This window comes from Macaca mulatta, chromosome 9 (assembly GCF_049350105.2).
Source record: "Macaca mulatta isolate MMU2019108-1 chromosome 9, T2T-MMU8v2.0, whole genome shotgun sequence".
Classification (NCBI taxonomy): Eukaryota; Metazoa; Chordata; class Mammalia; order Primates; family Cercopithecidae; genus Macaca; species Macaca mulatta.
In genome coordinates, this window is record NC_133414.1 from 78,103,235 (window position 1) to 78,121,344 (window position 18,110).

The 18,110-nt window shown below is 49.9% G+C and overlaps 1 protein-coding gene and 1 long non-coding RNA gene across 2 annotated transcripts in view; one reads left to right on the forward strand and one right to left on the reverse strand.

The window, feature by feature from the left end:
- CDH23 (cadherin related 23) overlaps positions 1-18,110 on the reverse strand; it is a 422,351-nt gene that overhangs the window by 305,623 nt on the left and 98,618 nt on the right. The window contains exons 4-6 of the mRNA XM_077946644.1: positions 2,399-2,541; positions 1,618-1,665; positions 1,406-1,498 (exon numbers count right to left, since the gene is read on the reverse strand). Coding sequence (XP_077802770.1) covers positions 1,406-1,498; positions 1,618-1,665; positions 2,399-2,541 — 284 coding nt within the window. The remainder of the gene's footprint in view (positions 1-1,405; positions 1,499-1,617; positions 1,666-2,398; positions 2,542-18,110) is intronic.
- On the forward strand, positions 697-4,469 carry LOC107000169 (uncharacterized). The gene is made up of 3 exons (XR_001447152.3): positions 697-839; positions 2,613-2,708; positions 4,284-4,469. It is a non-coding gene; the product is annotated as an uncharacterized LOC107000169 (long non-coding RNA).

An 18,110-nucleotide genomic window follows, 5' to 3' on the forward strand; every position in this document is an offset into this window, starting at 1 on the left:
GGGAAGACAGAGGGCATCCATGCCTGCCAGAATGGCAGCTGAGCAATGGGTCCAAGGCTCATTAACTCTGAGCCATGCCCTTGGTTTCTGAGCCCAGGCCCAGAGTGCAGGCTGGCACGTAGAGACCCTTAATTAAATTAGGGAGACTTCCAAATGAGAGAGAGCAGGAGCCAAGCTGCAGTCCCTGGGCACACTGGCCACAGCTCAGGGCACCACGCTTCCATGTTTAGGACTGCGGGCTCCCCAGTCCTCTCCCGCCCCAGGCAGGTAAAGGGCATGGCGCCTCTGCTGCATCCCCACCTGCACACGTGTCCTCTCTTCCATCTGGTGCCAGCACAGGACCCTTGGCTCACAGCTCAGTAACAGAGGCCAGGGAGTGGGGTGTATGAGCAAGACCTTGTCACCCTTGAGGCAGGCTAAGCCTGCCCTGGAAGCCAGGAGGCTCGAAGTTAAAGCTGTGTGACCTCGGGCAAGTCACTCTCCCATGCCCAGCCTCATCCATGAACTGACCATGATATTCTCTCAAGACTTTTTACTCCCTGATCATTCATTGGATCAAGGGGTTAGAACTCAAATGACATGGTGCCAACCTGTCTTTCCAGAGGGTTCTATCTCCCATTGTTCCCATCCCAACCCTTCACTGCCACCCCCAGCCCAAAACCCCAAGGGCAGGCCCAAGGGACACCCAGCGAGAAGCCCTTTACCCTCCTGCTTCAGAGTCTTTGAATCACTAACTGCCAGACCATAAGACTGCCATCAGCCACCCAGGCGAGGGGCCGCAAGCAGTGGGAACCCTGGTGCCATCAGGAGCTGGCAGCCAGCTTATTAACGAACCGTTTGTAATGCAATAATTTGCACTTCTCAATTACCAGCAATGGCTTGATTTTACATGCATGGACTCATGCAAACATACTCAGAGTACACAGTACAGGGGCCTGGGAGACCATGGTGGAGAGCGTGGGGCTAGGGAAAGCCCCTTCCTAGAACTGTATGCTCCCTGAGTCCTGGAGGGATCTGATTCTGGCCAAAGCAGGAAGGTCTGGTGTTAGGCCTGCCCACCCACCCTGCCCAAGGCCCATATTTGGATATGAGTGGAAGGAAAGAGGGTACAACACCCGCTTCTCCCAACTCTTGTTCCACCATTGACTCCAGCTGGAGGTGTGGGGCTCAGCCTCCAGCATGAAGCTCCCAACCTACCGGCCCAACTGCTCTTCCCAACCCCAGGCTGGGCCCTGACCCCCGGGGTACCAGCATGTTCACCAACCTGCTCAGAATTGGCACCTGGGCTGCGGTCTGGGCAGAAGAGCCAGAGCTGTTCTCCCCACCTGACTCTTCACCTACACCCTGGTGGTCTGGGGAGTAGCAGGTCTTCGATACCCCCAAGGGCGACCCTGGTGGCTCCTACCTCAGGGATGCGGACGCTGTAGGGCTGATTGTGAAATGTGGGTGCGTTGTCATTCACATCCCCGACCTGGATGTTCACCTTCCGTGTGATCACCTGGCAAGAGAAAGGCAGGCAATTAGCACTGCCACCTGACTCTGGTCTCTTCCACCCTAGGGGCCCAGAAATCCTGTGACCCCCAGGAACATGCCTCTAGGGTCCCAGGGGACACTCACCCCCTGGTGGTCGCTGACAGAGAACTCCACGGTGAACTCTGACTTGGTCTGAAAGAAAAGTGAGAGAGGGAGGGGTGCAGTTAGTCAGCGCTGAGGTCCTGGGTCCTGGGTCCTGGGCCCTAAATGGGGCGGGAGGGGCTCCAGGATTGCCCTAGGAGCTTGCCTGGAACCAGGCATCCAAAGGCTTCCCTAAAATACTAGCATTGCCCTTTGGGTTAGGGAAGCAGTGCGGAATATGGATCCTTGCTTTAAGAGAGCAATAAAAGAGAGAAGTCAAGCATCCTGGGTGCTAGTCGTGGCCCTGCCTCTAGATGCTGTGTGACACTGAGCAAGTCACTACACACCTCTATGGTTCCTTCCTCAAACACAAGAAGAGGGTAAGGGTTGGGGATGTGTTCACACCTTTACCTTAACTTGCTAAGGGCTACCATGTCGTCAATTCCTGCTTCTCTGGATATTGGGGGAATATTTACTCGGGGTAGGGTAGACTTGTACCCTCCATGGGGCCCCATTCTACAAGGGATGAACCCAGGGTCACTGTTCTTCTTGCCTCTCCAATGTAGCTGCTTGCTTGGAGACACCTCTAACTACCCATGCCAACCCTAAGTCCGGACACCAGCATTGGCCCTTGAAGAGGAATACCATTCAGGCAGAAAGATGCCACTTCGGCGTCAGAATGGAGTCTTAGAGGAAGACCCCAAAAGATGGTGGGCCATCCTTCCCCCAGAGTCTCCTCCTGTCCCCAGGAGAGAACTGGGGCAGGGGTATGGGCAAGTCATACCTCTCTGTCCAGTGGCTGCCGGAGCCACACCACGCCAGTGTCAGGCTCCACTGCAAAGAAGCGAGAGGCCTCCTCCCCAGACACGCCAAACACCAGGGGGTCATTGTCCATGTCTCGGGCCAGCAACTGGGTCACAGAAGAACCTGGAGTAGCCAAAAGAGAGAGCAGAGGGAAAATATGGGAGGTCAGGTTTATACCTTCCTACCTTGCCCAGGTGGCTGAACTCTCAGCAGGGAGTGGCCGCTCAGCAACCCTCCAGCAGGCCACGGATCATCATAAGGCCCCAGCGCATCTGTGGGCTCTGACCCAGGTACCCCACCTCTGCCCTGGTCCACTTTTCACAGTGTGTCATGATGGTATCAGGGGACCATCACTCACCATGTTCTGGGTGTGTAAAACACAGTTGTGACTTCGGCCTGCCCCACTTTCTCTGATTTTAATTTGAAGACCTCCTTCTCCAAGTGGCTCAGATGAGGACAGGCCCCCAATATTTCAAGGCCTATGTTCCAAGATGAGCACATAAGTCAGTGCTAGCCAATCAGAGCGTGCCATTTCCCTGGTCATGATGATTGGTTCAGGGATGAGCATGTGACCCAAACTAGCCAATCAAAGCCAGCCCTGGGACTTTTGCTGGAACTACTGGGAGAGAGGAGCTCTCTTTCATAGGGGTTGCTCATTGGCACTGTGGGCAGCCATCTTTGGCACCACACAAGAAGAGCCTGAGAATGAAACACACAAGGAGGAAAATAGAGGTAGATGATGTATGGAGAGACAGATTCCTGATGGCTTTCTGAGGATCTGCCACCAGCTGTGCCTGATATTAGCTCCACCCTCTGGACTTTCCAGCTATATGAGCTAATAATCACCCTTGCAACCTTTTCTTTGGCCTCAGTCAGTTTAGTTGGACTTCTGTCTTTTGCAAATGGAAGTGCCTTTCCTAATTCAGAATACTTTGCAAAATCTTTTGGCATTTATTCAAGAGTGACCAGGTGCTGGCCTTATGATGAGCACTGGAGTATGCAGAGGTTAAGAAGATGTAGCTCAGCCTCAAGGAACTCCAGTCTAGAACTAGGTGACAAGGTCTAGTTCCCATCCTCAAGAAGGGGATTGAGAGGCAGGTGTCATCCCTTACCAGAAAGCAAAGCCCTGGCCTGAGGGCGCCTAGGCTTCAGGATGCCTGGCCTATACCCTCCCTAAGAAGAAAAGGGCATCTTCTCCTGGGGCTCACAGCTCCCCTGTGTAACTTTCAGGTAGGGTCACCAACTGCCCTGCTTTGCCCAGGACTGAAGCATTTCCCAGCACATCTGCTAAAACCAGGAAGCCCCAGGCAAACTGGGATGGTTGGTCTCCTTAGCTCCAGGAGGTCCTTAAACTCACTGGAACGGTACACAAAATGTTGTGAGTGTACAGTGTGTCATTTTCCGAAGACAGTGTCTATAGTCTTCATCTGATTCTCAAAGGGGTGAGCAGATCGGAGCCATGACCTTAGGCAAATCACTTATTTCCAGGTTTCAGTTTCCCCTATAAAACAAGACAGACACCACCTGCCCCAAATACTGACTCTCACATTTACCAGATAGCTCTGAAAATCAAGCTAGATAGAAAGAAAGGATTCCAAATTCTTGGAATTTTATCTAGAAAAGAACTTCTAGAACAGTTCTAACATGATGACGCTAGCTAACATTTTTGAGCCCAGATCATAAGCCAGGCCTAAGCTGAGCTATTTCCACGCACTAATTCAGTCCATAATGCGATTCTCCCCATTTAACGGGTTAGGCAACAAAAAGTGATGAGGTGATTACCATGGCCTCACGGTCAGCAAATAGCAGAGCTGGAATCCACATCCCAGGCAGTTGGGGCTCAGAGTCTACATTTGTTTCCACAGCACAAACATCTCAACACTCAATATGTAAACTCAAGATTCAGGACTTCATGGACATGATCTATGAGATCCTAACAGGTAGCCCAAGATTTGGAAAATGAAGACATTGGGCATTCCCTGGGCTCTTACGATATGCCAGACACAAGGTCCATTCATGTGGATTCTCTCATTAAATCCTCCCAGCAAGTCTGTTTGATAATTGTTATTCTACCCATTTTGCAGATTAGGAAGCTGAGGCTCAGAGAGGTGAAGCAGCTTCTCCAAGGTCAGGCAGCAGAACAGCATAGCAGGAAATGGCAGCATCCAAGGTGATGGGAGAAGGTGAGATGGAGGAGTAAAATCATGGAACATCTTCAGAACCCAACCCTCCCATTTCAGAGTTGGAAAAGCTGAAGGCATTTAACAAGTTGTCCAAAGTACAATGGTAAGCCACAAAGGCAGGATTCAAACCCAGGTTTCCAAACTCCCAGATTCCCAGTTCATTGCTCTTTCTCGATAGTGTAAGAGGAAGTATGTGAAAGCCACAGATAAACCAAGCACATCTTTCCAAAGCATTTTCATTGCCTGATGACAAATAAGTGTTTTATACTAAAACAAATGGGAAGACACTGGGGGCAGTATTTGATTGATTAATTAATTAATTTTTTTTGGAGACAAGGTCTCGCTCTGTTACCCGGGCTGGAGTGCAAGTGGCACGATCTCGGCTCACTGCAACCTCCACCTCCCGGGTCCAAGTGATTCTTCTGCCTCAGCCTCCCCAGTAGCTGGGATTACAGGCATCTGCCACCATGCCCAGCTAATTTTTTGTAGTTTTAGTAGAGATGGGGTTGCACCACGTTGGCCAGCCTGATATTGAACTCCTGACCTCAAGTGATCTGCCCACCTTGGCCTATCAAAGTGCTGGGATTATACGTGCGAGTCACCGTGCTCGGCCTAATTTATTTATGTTTAATTTATTTGTAAAGATATAACCTAAAGCCGTAAATGAGTTTCCAGCCTCCCCTGACTTCTAGGAGTATACACTTCCTTTCCATTGCTCTCAGATATTCTCTAGTGGCAAAGTTTGAGAAATACTGAGTTACTTCCCAAAGGCTTGGGCAGATTCCAGATGGGGAAACTGAGGCCCATAAGCGCCTTACTTGTCCAGGTGCAACAATGAGTCCACGGCAGCCTGCAGTCCACTGGACCGCAGTCCTCACCTGCTGTACCTCAGGGCCCAGCCCAGGTGGGGGATCTGGGGCCAAGCTCCCAGCTGGCCAAGGGGATTCTGGGAAGACCATCCTGGCCTTCCAGCCAAGGTTGCACGACTGGGTTCAATATCCCAAATGGCTCTCTCAGGTCTGACGCTCAGGTCCTCCCAAGAAGTGGGGCGCTGGGCAGGACAGGGATGGGGCCATCAGCTGCTGTCACCCACCCTGTAATTTCCTGGACTTTTATCCATTTTCCCCTCAATTATGTGCTGCTCAAAATGGTCCTTTTCAGCTTCCTCACGGGTTCTTGCCTGCTCATGCCTTCTTTGTGTCCCAGGTAATTGCTAGTGACCTTTTCTAAGTGTACTAATTAAAGGTGCCGATTTAATATTATATTTAAGACAAGACGCCCCGCAATTTTCCAGCTGGGCACATACTCCCCCGCCCAGTGCTGCTCTGCCTCTCTACAGAAGCTGGGCCCAGCCCTGGCTTCTCCAGGAAGCAGGGCTTGTTTCTCCACTAGGGGAGGTTTCCAGCAACCTCTGGTTGTGCTATTCCTACAAGAGTGAGGCCAATCTCTGGGGTTCAGCTCCAGCCCAGTGCTCTTAGTTATAGCCATGCAGGAGAATCATCTCTGGCTGGGGGACCCTGGGGTACACATGCCACACAGGTTTGCTTCCCACCTGAGAAACAGAATATACCTTGCATCTCAGGGCTGGAGAATACCTGGAGTTCCTTTTGTACAAATTTGTGGTAAAACACATATCACATGAAATTTACCACTTCAACCATTTAAAGTACACAATTCAGTGGCATTTGGTACATTCATGATGCTGTGCAACCATCACCACTAATTCCACAAGATTTTCATCATCTCCAAAGGAAACCTCATGCCCACGAACCAGTCACTCCCCATGACTCCCTTCCCCAGCCCCTGGCAACCACGAATCCACTTTCTGTTTCTATGGATTCGACTATCCTAGAGATTTTATATGAATGAAACAACACAATATCTGGCCTTTTGTGTCTGATCTCTTTCACTTAGCTAAATGTTTTCATGGTTCATCCATGTTGTAGCATGTATCAGTACTTCACTCCTTTTTAACAGCTGAATAATATTCCATTGTGTGAATGTAACACATTTTGTTCATTCATTGATCAGTTCACAGCTATTTGTGTTGTTCCCACCTGTTGGCTATTGGGAATAATGCCGCCATGAACATTTATGTACAAGTTTTTCTTTGAACATCTGTTTTTAATTATTTTGGATGTATACTTAGGAGCACAATTGCTGGAACATATAGTGATTCTATGTTTAAATTAATGAGGAACTGCCAAAGTATTCTCCATAGTGGCTGTATTATTTTACATTCTCATCAGCAATGGATGAGACCTGGTGTTTTTTCAGTGGTAAGGAGGATACCCTGCTATTCACAGGGGCTGGAACGCCCTCTTATGATAGAGAGATGGGAGCTGGCTGGGTCTCCGCAACAGATGCTATTGGTACCCTGCCCTCTATCCCTCAGCACACACATTTCCACACACACCAGCCTGACTGCTAACTGCCAGCACCTGTGAGTGTTCACCCAAGGGGTTCTGGCCATCAGAGACTGCTCCTCCTAAATACAGCACGTCCGGGAAGTGCTGGGAATGGATGCCCCCGTAGCAGAGCTCACCGAGTGATTGTGGAAGATGATAGATAAGGATGACCTTGTCTACCATGATTAGAGCTCAAAAATGTTAGCTATCATCTTCATGTTAGAACCCTCCTAAAAGTTCACTTACAAAAGCTGCTTAGTCTTCTTTTCTAGATAAAATTCCAAGAATTTGGAATCCTTCCTTTCTGGTGGGGTTTTCAGAGCTCTGTGGATAAGGTAGGTAAACAGCCCAGCTCCAGCACCTCTCAAGGGCATAACTCAGCGGTCCGTGTTCTACACTGGCAACTTGGTTGACAATAACACATCTTTAGGGCTTCCTTCCCTTCCTGTCTCACTTCCTCACTCCCTACTTGTGTTTCCTGGAACCTCCTCCCCAGTAAGCTTCTTGCACTTAAGTCCTCATTACAAGGTCTATTTCTGGGGAAGCCCAAACTTCCAATGCATGTTTAAGATCATGCATTGGAACTACTGTACAGCTTTACAATGCAAATTCTCAGGCCTTCTTGACTGGGTTGGCTAGTGGGAAGCCCAGAGTGTAAACTTTTCAACAGCAGCCCCTACTCTCCCTGTAGGAGACACTCACACACAGCCAGGTTAGAAGTCCTGTGGCTGGTTTATAGCAGAATGATATTCGAATATTTAACAACAGGCACAGTACAGACATCAACCAATCAGGAAAAAACACTGGCCATAAACACCCAGACCAGTAAGTACTGCCTGTAAGTCAGCCTGGTTTATGGCTCCCATTTTAGATGCAGAGAAAAGCTCCACCCGTCCCAGGATGATTGAAAGGCCCAGTCTTACGGCTCCTGGCTCAATCAGTGCGGCAGAGGATTCTATGCACCTGGCCTCTCCTACCCTCACGGGGAAGGGGCATCCAGCTAGGCTAGCCCCTCCACTCTGTGCCACCCAAACCATGCCCAGCCTAACCTCATGGGTGGAAAGTGGAACATTCAAGAACTTAATCACTATGCATATATGTTCATGCCAGCATTCTTTGCAATAGCCAAGAAGGGGGAAGCGATCCAAGTATCTGTCCACAGATGAATGGATAACCAAAACGTGGTAGATACAGCAAATGGAATATTATTCAGACTTAAAAAGAAAGGAAATTCTGACACATGCTACAATATGGATAAACCCTGAGGACATTACGCTTAGTAAAATAAGCCAGTCCCAGAAAGACAAATAGAGTATGGTATGACCCCCCTGATATAAGGTACCTAGAGTAATCCAATTCAGAGACAGGAAGTAGAATGGTGGGTGCCAGGGGTCGGGAAGGGCAGAATGGAGAACTATTGTTCAATGGCTACAGCTGCAGTTTTCAACAGAAAAAGAGTTCTGGAGGTCGGTTATGCAACAGTATCAATGTGCTTAACGCTACTAAACTATACACTTAAAAATGGCTAAGATGGCAAATTTTATGTTATGTATATTTTACTATAATTAAATAAAAAAAAAAACACCTTAAATCGACCATGTCTAAGGCACTAGTGATCTGGCCCAAGATAACATCTGTCACTACATCTCACAGCCTCACTGAGCTGAGCCCCATCTGGCCCCACAGACCTTCTTTCTGTTCCTGAATAGGACGAGTTGGCGGCTGCCTCGGGACCCTTGCCCTGATTGTGCCTTTGGCTGGGAAGGTTCCTACCCTAGGTCACTCCACCTCCATGGCAGCTTCCTCATTATTCACCTCTCAGATCGTGAGTTAGCACCTTGGGGAAGCCTTCCTCAAATTCTCAATCAGCAGAGTCTAGCTAAAGAGACGCCTGGTCACTCGGTGTCCCAAGACTCCAAGTTATTATCTTCACAATCCTCTCTCTCTGAAAGGATCTGCTTATTCACTAGACTTGCTGACCACCTACCCCAACCCCCTGCCCATCACACAGCACATTCAGCCTGACCTGCCGTATTCCTTGTCATATCCCTAAGCCTAACACGGGGATTGGCGTCCTGGAGGCACTGAGTAAATAGCCATTGGGTAAATAAATGAATCCTGCTAACAACTGCCCAGAGGTGTTAGGAAAAGACAGCCCCCCAAAGTCATGAAGGTCTATGAGCCACGACAGTAGGAGAGAGTATAGCAAGTTAATTCTTAATTGTGTGCACAAATGGACAGGGGAAAGGATAGCTGATCAAAACCTAGTAACACCCAAATCAGTAGCGCTTGGCTTTGGGCCAGGCAGGAATCACAGCTGTGCAATGACTGGGGGTCCAGTCTCTGAGGAACCGGCCCTGTACCCCATCCTGGGGGCTATGTACCCCATCTTGAGAGCTGAGTACCCTGTCCCAGGATGTACCCAACCTGTGAGGCCAGGTGCCCTGGTGGAGGTAGGAATCTGTCCAGCAGACTGCTAAGGCCCCTTGGGAGTTGCAAAGCTGGTGGCACATCCTCCACCGTGGCCTCAGCCCTCAGCAGTAGTCCACATCTGCCTTCCAGGCAAGGGGCGGACAATCACAGCCTCCCCTGAGGCCCCGCTGGGCCCATGCTGATCGCTGAGATGACTGTTATTACTATTATTGTTGTTATTTGCACTGAGGGGCAAGGGCTGGGATTGGGCATTGTTGTCACACGGTTTCTGGAAAGCGGTGCCTGCTAGATGAGGGGCGGGCCAGAAACTGGCAGGGCAGCGCAGGCTACAGGGCTTTTTATTTTCTCTAGATGAGAGAAGGATGAAAGCAAGATTTGTTTCCAAAACACGGAGAGAGTGAATAAGCGGTGTGGTGCAAGAACATGCCCTGCTCCCTTCTTGCAGCAGCGTCTCCTTAAAGCACACCTTCCACTGTGCCACACTCTGCTCAAACGCCTGCCTAGTTCCCAGAGAATGCAAACGAATTCCTTACCATGATGTCTAGTGCTTCCCAATGCATCCTTGACCTCCCTGGCCATGCACATTTCCCTCTGCACCCCTGGGCCCGGCCTTCCACACTGCTGTCACCCGAAAGCATATCAGGCACCTGCATGGATTCATTGTTTGTACCTCCGCACAGCAGGCAAGAGGCCATCACCCCTTGAAGGTAGAAGTTGATGTTCTGGGACACGCTTGGCAAATCTTCCTTCTCGTCTTCCCCATCCCTTATGGTTAACTACTGCTCTTCTAGGGCCAGGGAGCTAGCCAGTCCCAGCTCTTGCCACACAGACCTTACTAATCAATCACAGCACCTTTTCCCATTGAATCGCATTCAACTTCAGAATCCTTCACAACGCAGGGTTCCATGCAGTCACCATAATCAATCCTAAAAGGCACAAGAAAGCAAGGCTTTTGCAACCTGTGACCTAAAAGGACTTCACACCAGCTGTGATCTACTGTCTTTCCCCATCTAGGGGCGAAGGACCCAGCAGTCTGCCCCTGCCAGGCTCATGGTTGTTAGAGAGACAGAACCAGCCTTGGTGTCTCCAGGCTAGCTCAGAAACAGGGACTAGTTATGACTGAAGTGAGAACCAAACAGACAAAGCCCCCTTCTCATTTTGCAGAGAGGGAAGCAAGGGTCCTGGCCAGGAGAGGGCTGCCTGGGATAGAGCTGCGCATGCGTGAGTAGCTAAGTCAAGGAGCTGCAGACAGCAGGCCCCCAGCCTCAAATTCCAAGTCCATGGGTATGGCCAGGGTTTTCTGAGAATAACTACTCCTCACTCCAACCATCCCACCATGGCCATCAAGCCTGCTGCACACCCCACCCGCAAGAAGGGAAACCCACCCTCCTCCTCCTGGCTGGCCTGGGTCCCTGCCAGGGCCAGGGGCTCCTGCCCTCCCCCTCTCCCTGGGATGGGCTCCCCAGAGCCTGAGCTGGCCTTGGAGCCTGCCGTCTCATTTGTCTGTCCTCTGGGATCAGACAGGCCAGTGAAGTGCCTTGATTCCTGGGGATAATCTCATTTGTCTTAGGTCCCCCTCCTACCCTCCTGCCTCCAGTCTCTCAAATCCCCTGGGTCCTGAACTTGGTTTGACCTCAGAGGAGTTCTTTTCTTCTTCTTAGGTTCTACCAATATCCCCATCTGGGGGAAGTCAGAGGGAGTAGAGCGAGCTCTGACACTGGCCGGCTCTCTCCTGAGAGGCAGGCGGCCTCCAGGCGCATCCTCCACTGACCCATGCCCTCACTGTCATCAGAAAACCCTCGCCCTGAGTCAAAGGAACCATCTCTGCCTTCAAAGCCCACAGGCCATCTTCACTCCTGTGCTCCCCTGCAACTCTGTCCACTTGGAGTGGACAGCATGAACTGTCTGGGGGAGAGGAAACCAGCATTCCATTTCCTGGGCATGACTGTTTGCCAGGTACCACACTCAATGGTTTTCATTCATTCACTCTATCACTTATTTTCTCCTAATGGCCCTACACAGAGGGTCAGCATCCCTTTTATACAGGTAAGAAAACTGAGGCTCAGGCCAGGTGCAGTGCCTCACACCTTGTAATCCCAGCACTTTGGGAGACCAAGGTGGGTGGATCACTTCAGGTCAGGAGTTCAAGACCAGCCTGGCCAACATGGTGAAACCCCGTCTCTACTAAAAATACAAAAGTTAGCTGGTGGCGGTGGGGGGCAGTGGTGGCACACACCTGTAATCACAGCTACTCAGGAGGCTGAGGCAGGAGAATTGCTAGAGCCCAGGAGGCAGAGGTCACAGTGAGCCAAGATCATGCCACTGTACTCCAGCCTGGATGACAGAGCGAGACTCTGTCCCCAAACAAAACAAATCAAAACAACACACACACACACATACACACACACACACACAAAAAAAAGAAAGAAAGAAAGAAAAAAAAAGAAAACTGAGGCTCAGAGGGGTAAAGTGACCTACCCAAGGTCACCCAGCTGGAAGTCCAATCCAAGTCTTTCTCATTCCACGACCCTTGTGGCTTTTATCACAAAGCCTTTTATCCAAATCCAAAACTCAGCCCCTGAATACAACCTTCTTCTCACCCCAAAGCAACTAACCCCATGGGGGCTGCCTCCAGGTGGACCCTGGTCTGAAGGTGAGCAGCCCTGAGGCAGAGACTTGGTGGGGGTGGGCTCCCCGCTAGCACCCTGGCTTTCCACAGTCTACCTATCACTACCAGCAAGATGGCCATTCCCTCCTGAGAGTCAGAGAAGGGGCCGCGGGCTCACCTGGCCACACAGGTGTCTGGATGGATGGGGACAGGCTAATCCAGGGAAGGAGGAGGCATTAAACAGAGCCAGATGACACAAACTCAGAGGCTTTGGTGGCAGGGAAGAGAAGGAGTAAGTGAAGTACACACACGCACACATATTTTTAAAAAGTATTTATTTTATTGATACATAATGTTTGTACATATTTATGGAGTACCTGTGATATTTTGATACATACAGAATGTGTAATGATAGAATCGCAGGATTTAGAATATCCATCACCTCAAACACTTATCATTTCTTTGTGTTGAGAACACTTCAGATCTTCTCTTCTAGCTCTTTTAAAATATACAATAAATTATTGCTAACTATAGCCACCCTATTGTGCTACACAATACTAGATTTTTTTTTTTTTTTTGAGATGGAGTCTTGCTGTGTCACCCAGGCTGAAGGGCAGTGGCACTATCTCGACTCACTGCAACCTCTGCCTCCCAGGTTCAAGCGATTCTCCTGCCTCAGCCTCCCGAGTAGCTAGGACTACAGGTGGGTGCCACCATGCCTGGCTATTTTTTGTTTGTTTGTTTGTTTTTGAGACAGAATTTCATTCTTGTTGCCCAGGCTGGAGTGCAATGATGTGATCTCGGCTCACTGCAACCTCTGCCTCATGGGTTCAAGCAATTCTCCTGCCTCAGTCCCCTAAGTAGCTGGGATTACAGGCATGCGCCACCACACCTGGCTAATTTTGTATTTTTAGTAGAGACGGGATTTCTCCATGTTGGTAAGACTGATCTCCAACTCCGTACCCCAAGTGATCCACCCACCTCGGCCTCCCAAAATGTTGGGATTACAGGCTTGAGCCACGGCGCCTGGCCGGAATTTTACTCTTGTTGCTCAGGCTGGAGTGCAATGGCGTGATATCAGCTCACTGCAACCTCTACCTCGTTAGGTTCAAGCAATTCTCTTGCCTCAGCCTCGCAGGTAACTGGGATTACAGGTATGTGCCACCACGCCTGGCTAATTTTTGTATTTTTAGTAGACAGGGTTTCACCATGTTGGTCAGGCTGGTCTTGAACTCCCGACCTCAGGTGATCCACCCGCCTTGGCCTCCCAAAATACTGGGATTACAGGCACGAGCCATGGAACCTGGCCTAGTTTTTGTATTTTTAGTAGAGACGGGGTTTTGCCATGTTGGTCAGGTTGATCTTGAACTCCTGACCTCAGGCGATCTGCCTGCCTCGGCCTCCCAAAGTGCTGGGATTACAGGCGTGAGCTAGTTATATTTTTTTACTCATTAACCATCCCTTCTTTCCCTCTCTCCCCAGCCTCTGATAACCATCATTCCACGCTCTACTTCCATGAGATCCACTTTTTAAGCTCCCACATATGACTGAGAACATGCGATATTTGTCTTTCTGTGCCTGGCTTATTTCACTTAACATGATGATCTTCAGTTCCATCTATGTGGCTGCAAATGATAGGATTTCCTTTTTACAGCTGCATAGTATTCCATTGTGTACATATACCACATTTCTTTATCCATTTATCATTGATGGACACTTAGGTTGATTCCATATCTTGGCGATTGCAAATAGTGCTGCAATAAGCATGGGAGGCAGCTATCCCTTTGCTATCCTGATTTCCTTCCCTTCACACACACATTTTAAAAAAACTAATATGCCCAAGAGGAAAGATCAGACATTGTATACCAATACTTCAGGGACCTGGCCCTGACTCTTAGAAACCCAGAGCTCCTCTGCCTCTGACATAGCAAATAAGGACCATCATTTGCTGAGGGCTGCGAGGCCCAGTCGTAGGCAACTACGTGCTCTATTCCCCTACAACCCAGTGTATCACAGAGAGGTCAACTTACTTGCCTAAAGTCACACAGCTAGCATAATCAGAGCTAGGATTGCTCAGTGACCCTCCTGTTGACATCCTCCAGGTGCCTGGGCACCTGTTGTCCCTGGCACTGCTCCAGGCACTGATGATACAACGAACACTGCAGCCAGAAGCACCTGCCCTCCTGCAGCTGACGGTTCAGCAGGCAGACCTACAAATTCACCACACTGCACACTCCTCCTGGCCTTTCCCCGGCACACTGCGGAAGTTCAGGACGGGCTGGGGGCTGTTTGCAGACTGTAGACATGAAGAACTGCATCCCTGCCCTTCACCTGGCCCCGAACGTGACCCTTAGGACGAGCATTCCAGGGAGTCCAAGGACAGGGGTTGGGGACTTGGGACACAGGCTCAAAGGGCACAGAAGCAGCTGTGGGAGCAAGGCAGCCTTACAGAAGTCTCTACCTTTAAGACTGACAGAATCAGCCAGGCCTAGAATTGATGTGGCTGGCCCTGGTTCACACTCAGCCAAGACTAGCTGTGTGACCACGGGCAAATTACTGCTGTCTCTGAGCTTCTCCTTCCCCACTGACACCACGAAGGGGCTGGCATCAATGGCCAAAGTACAGAGGTCCATGAGGAGAACTGAAAACCATCGTGGCAAATGGGTCAAGGTTCACGTGCCCACCCCAACCTCCAGGTTACAGTTTCATGGGCATCATGCTGAGGAGTGTGAGGTTGCATCTGAGGTCAGCAGGAAGGAGCGTGTGACTGGTCAGTGACACACGATGCACACAGGGGAGGGAGTAGCTCTACTTGGCTGAATATTTGTATTCTTGATATGGCCAACAAGCTCCTTTTCCAAAGGAGAAAATAGGGCTGAGTGGCCTGGTGACAAGTCCACAGTCACCCCGCTCAACAGCTAGCAGGTGGCGGAGCTGCCACTCAAATTGGTCCCTGGACTCCCCATACGCTGTTCTTTCCACCACACCACATTAAGGTCCCTTCCAGTTTAAATATCTACGATATTACAGCCCTGTTTTCCACATACTGTGTACAAGGAAGACGCTCCGCAGCGGAGGATACACAGGCAGAGAAGACCCAGCCCGGCTCCCAAGGGTTTACAATCTGGTTTGGACACTTGGGGAATGAACTACCACAGAGCCAGCAGCCAGGGTCCGCGGCAGACTGGATATATTTTTTCTGCCCAGAAATAGCAGCCTGAGCATGAAACGGCCATGAATAAAGGAGCCCTGGGATGTTCTGTTTGACCTTTCTGAGTCCTTGTGGCAGCTCCCAGGCCCATGAGGGTTGAAGTCTTGTCTCAGGGCTTGGAGAGCCAAGAGGTAGTTACCAGATTTAATAACAGTGATAATAGTAGGGTGGGTTTTTTTTTTCCCCTCTCCTGAAACTTTTCAATTCATTGAATTGTTCAATTAACTTTACAAAAGGAAATGTGGAAAAATGACGGCAAATTGAACTTGACATTATCATTAAAATAAACAGAGCACTGCAGGCCATTAAAGGCTCACAAGGAGATTATCCAAACACTCGCAGGCACATGCTGGTTCCTTCCTGCTCAGAAGTGACCCTGATGTCTTCTCCTTCCCTGCTGCAGGGAAAGTCACCAGTCACCCTCCCCACAGCTCAAGAACGACGCTGCACTCGTGAACCCCTCACAGTCCCCTGAATGTGACTGTGGGGGAACAGCAGTGGCCTGGCTGGAGGACGACTCTCCACTACGAGGCTGCCATCTCCGGGGCATCCCGTCCATCTTGGGCCTCTGTCCCAGCGCAACAAAGGGTCATTTCAGCCCTGGCTGCACCTTAGGATCACCTGTAGCCCTTTTGATATCCCAGCTGTCCATCTGTACCCCAGAGCACATACATCAGGATCTCCAGGGAGGGACCCAAGCATCAGGATTTAAGAACAAACTGAACCACTCAAGTGATTTCAATGGGCTGTGGAGCTGATATCCAGAGTCTTGATGATTTCTGAGGTTCCTTCAATCTTCAGGACATATCTGAGACACTGTGATGGAGGAAAACCTAGAGGTCAGCAGTTCCCACACTTGTCAGCACACTGGAATCACCTGGAGCTTTCGAGCAATACTGGTGTCTGCATCCCACACTCCCATCATTGTGATTAGCTGGCCTTGGGTCCAACTCGGGCTTTGGAAAGTTCTAAATTGCCAGGTGATGTACTGGGCAGGCAAGAATGGGAATCACTCCTCCAGGGAGGCCAGCTTCCCTGAGCCTCTTCCAGTTCTCCATGTGTTCACCCGTGTGGAACCCAGCTACAGTGGGGGCCCCCCAGGCACATTCAGCTTAGACCAATCCACAGGTGGAGAAAAAAAAATGTTTTCCTTTGTCACCCCTTACCATGTTCAAATTTTTCCAAATCTCAATATTAAAAAGATGTTAATTCATGACTTTGGGGCTATGCATCTCGACCTGATTTCATATTAGCATCACCTAGAGAGCTTCTAAAACTAAGGCTGCCCAGGCCCCACCCACTAAGGATTCTGTCTTCATTAACTGGTCTAGTGCAGGACCCAGACAGCAGTATTCGGATATAAATCCTCAAGTGATTCCCATGTACAGCCAAGTTAAGAACCACTGGGTTAGAGCAGTGATTCTCAAATTTGAGTGTTCATCAAAACTACCACGAGAGCTGTTAGAAACAGATTTACGGGCCCCCCCCAGACTTTCAGGTTCTGAATACGCATTGTTAACAAGCTCCCAATTGCCACTAATGCTGCCTGAGACCACATTTTTGAGAACCCCTAAGTTAGAGTTTCCATGAGTCCAGGTCCTAGAAATTTAAGATTCTTCTTTTCTTTTTTGTTTTTTCAAAAACTCTGTCACCTGGGCTGATGCATTGCCACAATCATAACTCCTGGACTCAAGCGATCCTCCTGCCTCAGCCTCCCAAGTAGCTAGGACTGTAAGTGCGCCACCACACCTGGCTAATTTTAAGTTCTTTTTTTTATAGAGATGAGGTCTTGTTATGTTGCCCAGGGTGGGTTCAAACTTCTGGGCTCAAGCAATCCTCCCACCCCAGCCTCCCAAAGGGCTCGGATTATAGGCGTGAGCCACCGTGCCCAGCTTAAGATTCTTTTCTAAAATAATTTGACTCTGGGGAATTTGGGACTCAAGGCCTGATTTCAAAATTCCATCACCTCCTGTGCCCCTGCTGTCCACCCCTTAGCCACAGACCCAACCCGGCTTGTCTTTGCCTTTCAATAGCAGGAAAAGAAATGAAGAAAGGTGCAATCATAAAAGCAGGTGAGCAAGACACCCTCCCCTCAGCTCAGCTCTCCTCCCACCCTCCCGCAGCAAAGGAGGTCAGAAAAGTCCCTCCAGAAATCACTTCCTCTTTGAGGAGACTCATAATTACCCACAATGATCACAGCACCATTCATTTTGCCCTAAAATTAATACATCATGTTAAGAATGATATCACACTAATTTATCACAAGATTTATGAAACTTGCACTTTTTCTAATGAGATTTATGCAAATGCCGCTCTTGCCTCTGTTTGTGTTTTTAAAAGTTTTGACAGGGAAGTGGGGGTCCAGCCCAGTTGGCAGAGGCCCTGCCCCCACTCAGGGGCAGGGCCAGGGGCTCCATGGCGGTTCCCACCCTCGGAAGGCTCCAGGTGAGCAAGGTCTTCAGCCTTTTCACTGGGCTCATTCTCCATTCCCCTCTCTCCAGATACACACCCTTTATTCATCTGCAGCAGGATCCTCTCATGGGGCTCACCTGCCGTCAGGTGGGCAGGCAGTTACAGGGGGCAGGGTTGAGTCTCTCTCCTCCTATCAGAGGCCTTCCAGGTGCTCAGTCTCTGAGATCAACTGCAGGGTGTTGCGGAGGGAGTAGCATGACCAGCTAGACAGGGTGGAAACTAGCGTGAGGCAAGCCAGGCACCCAGGAGGCACTCACGCTCAGGTCCTGCCCCTGTACTTGCACAAGTCTGAGAATGTCTCCTGAATTTCTGTGCCCTGGGGGTCGTCTTGCTTCACCATAGTCCCGGCCTTGCCATTATTTATTGAGCATCTACTG